Source organism: Poecilia formosa, unplaced genomic scaffold, assembly GCF_000485575.1.
Source record: "Poecilia formosa unplaced genomic scaffold, Poecilia_formosa-5.1.2 Scaffold500, whole genome shotgun sequence".
Taxonomy (NCBI): Eukaryota; Metazoa; Chordata; class Actinopteri; order Cyprinodontiformes; family Poeciliidae; genus Poecilia; species Poecilia formosa.
In genome coordinates, this window is record NW_006800439.1 from 137,079 (window position 1) to 146,974 (window position 9,896).

General features: G+C 40.6%; 1 protein-coding gene across 2 annotated transcripts in view; it reads right to left on the reverse strand.

Moving 5' to 3' along the window:
* Positions 1 to 9,896, reverse strand: part of LOC103156783 (A disintegrin and metalloproteinase with thrombospondin motifs 8) — a 48,051-nt gene that overhangs the window by 5,764 nt on the left and 32,391 nt on the right. For both annotated transcript variants that reach the window (XM_007578952.2, XM_007578953.2), the window contains exon 6: positions 7,606 to 7,792. In XM_007578952.2, the coding sequence (XP_007579014.1) occupies positions 7,606 to 7,792 (187 nt within the window). The remainder of the gene's footprint in view (positions 1 to 7,605; positions 7,793 to 9,896) is intronic.

Genomic DNA, 9,896 nt, shown 5'->3' on the forward strand with positions numbered 1-9,896 from the left:
GACAACAGTGTAGCTTCTTGTCTGGAGCTTATCGTAACAAGATAAGTTTCATGTTTCATAGTTTTACTAGTCTGTTGTCGCCAGCGTCCTGTTATATGCTGTGGTTTACTGGGGTGGCAGTACACCACAGTACAGTGCTAGAGAGGAGAATCCTACAGAAACTCCAGGCTATTATGGACACCAGCCACCTTGTGTGCACTCTCATCAGCAGCCAGGAAAGCAGGTTCAGGGGGAGACTGCTTCTTTGAAAATGCTGGACCAACAGACTAAGGAACTCCTTTGTGCCTCGTGCAATAAAACTCTTCAACTCCTCACTGGCTAACAGGAGTACAATAGAAATAGAGGAACAATAGAATCAGGCTAAATGTTAATGTAAAAAAATAAAAACAAATGTTTAAGGATTTGATATATTGGTGCTGTGTGGGAAACTGAACTACAATTTCCCTGAAGGTAAATCCCAAAGGGATGAATAAAATTTCTATCTGGTTAGTTTTGCTCACACTTCTCTTTAAAATATTTATTTATTATAATGTTCCTGCTATTTTTCCTGTTTTTCCTCCAGGCTGGGAAAACAGGCATTCTTCTGTTGGTTCATGTGCTTCATCCTACGTCCAAAGGCCACAAGAAGAATCCAAACAGCTCATGTGAAACTGTGGACCATATTGTCCTTTATGAGCAACTTTGTGATTATTGTAATGATCCTACTTCTTGTGTAGAAGCACTTTCTCATTGGCTTTGTTTACTACTATTTTACTATTTTTTATTATTCATCTTCTAAGCATTTTGCTTTGGGAAAATACTTAGAGCCTTCCACATTGGTGTGGAACCTGGACAGCCCTTCCTCCTGCATGTTGGTGAAAACAAGAGCAGCACCAAAGACCAAAGATTTTTTCAACATTGATGGGATTTTTCCACGACATTTGAGGTGCTTTTACCTGGCAGAGTGGACACTCTTTATTATGATGGTCATTTAAATGCATACTGTATCAATAAGAGGATTTGTTTTGTGTTCTTCCAATTAAGGACTCGGTTTATTACATTCCCTATGACAAGCAGTTTTCTGAAATGGTTGGGAAAGAAAACATAGCAGATCGCCAAAATGTATGACCTTTGGTGTTGTCAGTGCTGTTTGATTTTGTTCTTGTTTTGAAATACAAGTAGATCGAAATTGCAACTTGTGTTGGTGTTTTTGTAGATTGAAGTGACATCTACTGTTTTTTAAAGTGAATTTGGGGATTATTGACTGTCAGTAGTATTTTTGTTAAAGGTTTTATTGGCTCCAGTGGCCTTTATTTGATAGTGAATTGACAGAAGAGTGGGTAATGAGAGAAGGGGAAAAACATACAGCAAAGGATGGGAAGTGAACCTGCAACGCCACATTGAGAACTAGGGCTTCCATATGTGGGTTGTGCTTAACCTCTGCACCAGCACAGCACACTCTACCATTAGTACTTTAAAATTAAGATTTCTATGTTGATCTGTATTTAACACTAATCTGTGTTAAATTCACACATTCATAGTGTTAGCTTTTGACACTATACACTAGTGTTAGGTAAATCAACACTGATGTGTGTTAAATTTCAACTACTGAGAGTGTTGATTCAACTCTATCAACACTTTCAAAAGTGTTGCTTTAACACAATCAAGAGTGGACCAATATAGACACTTCCAAATTTGCTGTGTCCATGTCACCTGTTTAGGACATTGTCTGATATACAGTGGCAGTTTTTGAATAGACTATATGGGCAGTAGCACAGGGCAGCATTAGAAAGGGGCAGGTTGCTCAAGAACTTAAAATAAAATATATCTTCACTGTCAGTTGTTGCCAGAAAAAGTTTGCTTCTTTTTGCATGCATGAGTACTGAAGTAAGTTCAGCTGAGTACTGGGAGACTAGGTTACCTGCTTTCTCCTGATTACAAAATCCACTAATTTGTGGGCGGGCAGTAGTAGTAGTAGTAGTAGAGAGGCACGTGCAGGGTGGGGGGACTAGGGGTGCTTGAGCACCTGCCCCTTTTGCTCCTTGCCCCAAGTGCCCTTTTGGTCATTTTTTTTCCCTTTTTTTGGTATTATTATTTCCTAAGCCCTCTTCTGACACATAAAAACATNCCACATCAAAGAAAATAAACAAGCCATGAAAATCACCCGTCGAGACTGCGCAAAAATTAATTCACGTGCTGGGGAGCTGCTACATCAACTTTGTATTAAAAGTGTCATAATTTACCGAATGACGCTTTATGACAACAGTCATAAATATTCATGAAGGCTTATTCATGTTCATGACAGGTTATGTCATGTTTATGAAAGTGTCATGTCAGTCTTATTCACCCCCCTTCAAATAAAGTGTTACCGAATATTGCAGTACTTTCCTATAACAAAATAGACCTGCAGAAAGAAATTACTAATAAAATATCTTACATATGCATAGTTGTATGCTCTATATAGAGATTTTTCTTAGCTTTGATTGTATATCTATTAAACTCTGAAATCTGTGTGGCTTTGTTAATATTCTGTCCTAGAATGCGGTTAGATGTGCCCTTTTTTCTTTTTTGAGCACCTGCCCCTTTAGTGGTCTCTGCATGGCCCTGGTAGTAGTAGTAAGGGCCACCGCTGCTGATATATGCTGACCAAAGGTCAGTCCTAATGCAACAGACCCCCTTTTTTAAGTGACTGTCAGTGTCACAAAGACTTCCATCTGAATCAAACAGTCTGATGTTGGGGTACAGTTTATAGGTATGGTCTTAATGAAGTTTTGGTTAAGGTTATCGTATTTTCGCATTATAAGGCGCATAGAATAGAGGCTACAGTAGAGGTTGGAGTTACATTATGCATCCACTAGATGGAGCTGCACTAAAGAGAATGTCAACAAAACAGTCCGACTCCGGTCAGCAAGGAGAGCCTTCCGCGACTGGGCCGGGTCGTGGCCGGACGATGGTCACCCTTCTCCATTCGCGCACAGAATGTTGGTGGAGAACGTGGTGCTAAATGACCTGATTGTAGACGGTCAGATAGGTCAGTCAAACTTTATTAATAGATTACAAACCAGCATTCTGACAACTATCCCAGCATGCACCGCGCACTTCTTCTTCTATGGGCGAAAATGAAGTCGGCGGCTGCTTACTGTGATTACTAGACCTGTTGTGGCTCAATATTGGTCCATATATAAGGCGCACTGTCAACTTTTGAGGAAATTGAAGGTTTTTAGGTGGGCCTTATAGTGCGGAAAATACGGTATTGTAAGGAACATGGGAGGAGTTAGTAAGTGTTAGGATTAGGGATAAATCCTGACATTAACATGAATGTTTAAGTCATTACCAAGCATTAATTTTAGGTTCTACCTCCATCTATTACTGAAATGAATGGAGGTCAGGAGCTGCATTTCCATTACAAATGTGCACAAATCTTTGTCTACATTCTCCAATTGTATAAAAAAAAACCACAAATTTGTAATTTTGGAATTTCTGACTTTTGATTTTGCTTGAGATCAAATTGTACATGTGATAAGTAATTACAAATTATGGCAGTGAAGGACGTACATAAGATATATCCATAATTCAGCCATCCTGCTAGCACTCATCATCGATCAGCCATCACGGAGACATCGGCGACTTATTCAGGTGTTGGAGCAACATACCCCTCATACTTTCAACCAGCTTATGTGGCATTTGGGGGAATCTGCCGGTCATTTTTCAAACACATTCGAATGACAGACAACTTTTTATGAAATATGTGATGCTGAGAGAGCTCTGGTGGAAGCAGCTGCAAAAAGATACTACGATCCTCCTACCACTTCCCATCATCTTCTTCATCTTTTCTGTTGGTAGTAACATCAGGGTGTTGAACACGTGACCAGTGATGTGAACAAAGGGGTTTTCATTGGAGTTTTTGTGAAATACATCTATTTTGATATGGCCGAAAAACCACCACAAAAATATTTTAGCGAAAAATGTGTAATTTTTTTTTAATTGCCTTGCTTCCAATAAGTGAATTTATTTTCGTAGCTTTAATTTGTGCACTTTTATAGTTAATGGAAACACAACTACTAAAAAGTCCTACTGTGGATAGATCCACATGTGGGGTGTATCACATTTGATCCTATGTAACTTCACTTGAAAAATTTGAAACAATTTACAATTGAAATTGCCCGTTACAGCACAATATTTTAAAGTATGCAGCCCGACATTAAAATATTAATCTCTGAACTCACTGACTCAGTGTTGTCTTCCTGGTTCATCGTAATGAGAAGGGTGGTGTTGTTTTGCAAATGTGACTGGCCACGTTGAACTATGAACATGTCTGTATGGGGCACTTTGAGTTCTTTACAGATTCTGAAAGTGTGGATTCTAAACTTTGCAATGATGGAAAACACATTGAAATAAAAAAAGACGTTCTTTACTATGTTGTAAGCATTAATAATGTTGTATGCCTTATTGTAAATTAGAAGCATAATAAAAGCAAAATAGACTTAAAAGTTAGGGTTGGATTGTGCATACTTTCAGCCATAAGTATGCAGAACATAAATAATTATTTTATTCTAGGTGTTACAGATTCAGTTAGTCAGCACAAGGTGCAGCGCTGCTCACCATATCGCACTCCGCACAGCCACAACCCCAGGCCGGGCAAACTTAGATCTGCATGCCAGTGGAATGCTATGTATCGTAATAGTGTCCTCAAAACAAAAGTTCTGCAACTCAACCAGAAAAACTAAAACATATTCCTGCAGACATGCATTGCATGGCGTTGTTTTCTTTCCACTCAATAGCTCTAATTTTGAATGATAAGTCACTTATTCACTATTATTTTTAAACACTGTTATTTTTAGTACGTGTCACACTTTGAGCTCACTTCATGGCAAAGAAATGGCCATTGACATGCTGTACCTTGTGAACCACTAGGGGGCNGTTACACTTCTAAACTTAGCTCTAGTATAAATATAGATGTTCTGTGAACAAATATATGTGCTCCACTGCAGTGGTCTGGTACACAAAATTCCAATAAAATACAAACTATGCCTGTGTGCATGTGTGTGTACACAGCAAGTTCAAAAGTGTTAGATTTCCAGTGTTGATGTTGTATGTTAAAAATACAGTGTTAATTCAACACTGGTTTAGTCTAATTCAACTTTAGTTCCTTAGTTCCCTAAAGAGTTGGTGTTATTCCAGACAGAGTTGCTCCCACAACTGTAATGTATCTGTGACGTCACACGTTTGCCCGAGGAGCAGGGACAACAGTGCAGCGTCTTGTCTGGAGCTTATCGTAACAAGATAAGTTTCATGTTAAGATTATCATGTTTTTGATGATTTTTTATGGATGCATTTGCTTTCCGTTTGTGCAAGAGTATCGAGTCATATGCATAGTTTACTTAACGTAAGTTTATTTGCTTGGATATCGCGGGGCGACTGTTCAGTACAGGAGAGCTCAAGTCCAGTCCTCCAGAGTTACCATCCTGCAACTTTCAGACGCGTCCCTGCTCTAACACACCTGAATCAAATGAATGGCTGGTTAGCAGGTCTGTTCAGAGCTGATCCTGGTCTGTTGGAGTAAAGATGCATCGAAAAGATGCAGGACCTCTCGAGGACTGGACTTGAGCACCTTGGTTTATTATTTTTGTTAGCAGCTAAAGCTAGCCAAGCAGGTGTAGCATGGGGTGTCGGTGGTTAAACGGACATTAAAACTGTCAGAAAGGCCGTTTGAGTTAACATTATTTAGCTGCTGAGTGGTTTTCTTGAAGTTTTCGTCTATAGACGGCATAATGGGGATAGTGTCTGTGCTGGACCGGTGGTTTGATCTATGTGATCAAAGCTAAGCCAAAATGTTTTTGTCTCTATAAATAATGATAATAAATAATGACATATTGGCTGACTCTTTTTTTTTTCATTAGTACGTCATGTTGGTGACTGAAGCCTGCTATGATGACTTCAACACTTTTCTTCTGAAAGAACTTTTAATGCTGTCCAGAATGTTTCTATATGCTGACTAATTTCTATAATGCCTAATGTCTGAGTTGTGTTCATGGTAATTACTTCTAAACTTTTATCTTGTAGGTGGTGAGAAATGCTCTCCAGGCTGAAGTAGGTGGACAGAGTATTTTGAATGAATATGACAGTGACACACACAGGTGGATCCCCTCAGGGGACGGTGCCGTCACCCATCCTCTTCACCCTGTACACCTCAGACTTCTGCTATAACTCTGAAACATGTCATATTCAGAAGTATGCTGATGACACTGCCATCATGGGGTGCATTAAGGCCAGTGAAGAGGAGTAACAGGAGCCTGGTGAGGGACTTTGTTGTCTGGTGCCATAGAAACAGCCTGCAGCTAAACACTTCCAAGATGAAGGAACTGGTCATTGACTTCAGGAGGGACAGAGGCAGTCCACGACCAGTTCTGATAGCAGGGGAGAGGTGGAGGTCGTGCAGACTTATAAATATCTTGGCCTGTGGCTGGACCAACAAGCTGAACTGGACAAGGAACACCAAACAGCTTTATAAGAAGGCTCAGATCAGGATGTACTACCTGTGGAGGCTGAGATCCTTTAACATCTGTGGAAAGCTGCTGGGGTTGTTTTACTAGTCTGTTGTCGCCAGCGTCCTGTTATACGCTGTGGTTTACTGGGGTGGAAGCATTTCTAAGACAGACCTTTCTAAGCTGGAGAAGCAAATCAGGAGGCCTGGCACAGTGGTTGGCACAAGGCTGGACTCTCTGGCAGCAGTGGCAGAGAGGAGAATCCTACAGAAACTCCAGGCTATCATGGACAACACCAGCCATCCTGTGCACTTTGTCACCAGCAGCCAGGAAAGCAGGTTCAGGGGGAGACTGCTTCTTTGAAAATGCTGGACCAACAGACTAAGGAACTCTGTTGTCAATCATGCAAGTAAACTCTCCAACTCCTCACTGGAGGTTGGAAGGAGTGCTAACATAACGGGAGTACAACAGAAACAAAATGACCATAGGGTCTGGCTGTCAATGTACTAAAAAAAACAAAAACATTAAGTATTTGATGTATTGTTGTATTGGTGCTGTGTGGGAGACGGGAACTACCCTGAGGTAAAATCCCAAAAGGATTAATAAAATCTATCTATCTATCTATCTATCTATCTATCTATCTATCTATCTCTAGCACGACCCATATTAATCCAATTATCTGAATGGGGCCTCCCATAGCGATGCATAGGAGAGCATATAGGATAGTAGAACAATAGAAAATAACTGCCGCTTCCTTTCACCATTAATGCGTCTCGTACTGCTGCGTGCCCCCTCACAATATATATATCAAAACATGTGCCTCGATCCCATGAGGCATTTTGAGTAATCATAGCAACGTAATTAGTGAAAAATTAGCCAAATTCAAATCAAAACAAATTTTAATTGACACTGTTTTGTGTCAGTTAGACTCAAAACAGGGATAGAAATTATCCCCTGTTATTTTTAGTACGTGTCACACTTTGAGCTCACTTCATGGCAAAGAAATGGCCATTGACATGCTGTACCTTGTGAACCACTAGGGGGCGGCCGCGGACCCCCTGTGGTCTGGGGACCACAGTTTGACAAAGACAGATCTAGTGTAAAGTGTCCAGTGAACTTTTTTAAGTTAAATTGATATTACCTTCACTGGCGTCACAAGGCTCTGTGTTGCAGGACTGGTATCGAACTCTCTGTCCCTCACAGTACTTCCCGCCATTCTGAGGCACAGGATCAGTGCACTCCCTGTAGGAGAACTCCACCCCACCTCCACAGGTCCTGGAGCACTGCTGCCATGGTCCCCATAAGCTCCAGCTGCCATCCACAGCCCTCTGTGGTTAAACACAGAGAAAAAAAAGAACAAGTCACAGTGGTTGGTTTGAGCTCCAAGCCAAAGGCTGTGCAGCCGTAACCACAGTCTGGGCTTCTGGGTTTGAGGCTGCACAGTGTGTTAGAATGCCCAGACTCAGGGCTAAATTTGTGTTGAAGTGTGGCACGCGCTCCCTGTCTCTCTCTGCCCACATTCTTGCCGCATGTGTCACTCACAGCTAGTAGAGGCTGCCCATGTTTCAAGACTTTATGTGGCAACTGAGTGTGTTTTTGTTTGGTGTTGTGGTTTTGGTTTCCTTTCTGGAGGCTTTATAAGTTCAGATCAGCAAATATCCCAGCTGGATCCACAAAGAAATATGTGTATATATCAGAACAATCAATTAAAATGGAACAGGCCAATGGAGCTATACAGCATAAACAAAAGCGTAAAAGGTACCAAGAAATCTTTTTGGTGTGAGCTCACCAAATTCAAGACATAATGCAATCTGTACTTTGAGAGTATTCACTCTAATCCAGCGGCCGGGCTCTTTGCACTTTTCACAGTGGCTCTTAACGACTTTGGCATAAAGCAATAGAGAGTCAATTAAGTTTTTAAATATAGATATAAAAACAAATGCAGGCCTGATGGACCATCCATCCATTTTCTTACATTTCGGGCGAGAAGCGGGGTACACCCTGGACAGGTCGCCAGTCTGTCCAGACCAGAACCCAGGACCTTCGTGCTGCAAGGCAACAATGCTACCAACTGAGCCACTGTGCAGCCCGTCTGATGGACTAATTACAATAAATTTTAAACAAGATTACCTCTAAATGAATCTGATATTTTTGACTGGTTGGAAAGGCTGGAAACTTTGTATGTTTTTAGAATCAAAAATCAGCTTTACAGGGCATGATTGTGTGCACCAACAAATATTTAGACTTTGTTTTCAAGAGCTCAAAGAATTACGTATAGATGAACTTCAGAGAACATAAAATAAAGAATTATCCACATCTACATCCCATAGAAGAAAAAGTATCCATCCACTTTATTACAAAAATGTTATTTCTTTCTCCATCCATCCATCCCATCCATCCATTTTCTGAACACCCTTGTCCCTCAGTGGGGTCGGGAGGGGTGCTGGTGCCTATCTCCAGCTAACGTTCCGGGCGAGAGGCGGGGTACATCCTGGACAGGTTGCCAGTCTGTAGTTTTATTTTAAAATCTAAAAAAATCTTTAGTGATTATTTATCAAACATTATAGGAAGTATTTTATCAAAAGATTGTGTAACATTTGCAGCTCTAAATTTTAGTAATACAGCCCCACCCAGTTTTCTACAGTCTGAAAGGCAGCTTGGAGCCATCTTATTAGAAATATTAGATTTTTCCTGTTAGAGATCCAATGCAAAAGACAAAAATCACTGCATTTGGTTCCTAATATCACTGGGTTAATTTATATGTTCTGTTATAAACTATTATTAGAATTTATGAATTTTTTTTCAAAGTCTACATTTTGACTCAAAATTGGCAATTCAAAACTCTGGTCAGTATATTTGAACTGCTTTGCAAACACGAGTTACACACATTGTTTCAAACTGTACTACCTACTGATATTTGACAGTATATAATATATAATATATAACCTAATCTTTGGGCATTTTCACACCTCATAGTCCAGTAGACTTGGTTCAAATGAGGACCAAACTCCAACATTTGTTTCATTTTCAATTGCTGTGGTTCTCTTTCACACTGCCCTGAGTAAAATGAACCAAACTTTTTGAAAAACTTGTTCACCCTTTCCCCTTGGGAGGGCGCTGGACCTAGAACCACTGTAGGAAACATCACAAAATCCTCTGAAGAAGACACTGAGCCAACTTCCTTCTTCACAAAAGACAAAGGCTCTGTTCAATACTTGCACTTCCACCCTCGTTCTGCCCTTCTGTCCTTCAGATGCGCATTCATGTTGAAGGGCTTCAGTGCGTAGTGTGTCCCATATTCTCTGCATTCTCCTTTGCCCCGCCCATTTTGGGTCCTATTTCCACTCTTACCCTAAGTTTGCATCCATGTGGACTTTGGTGAAGTGGTATTACCCAGTGGTGGGAAGTAACGAACTACAAGTACTTCGTTAC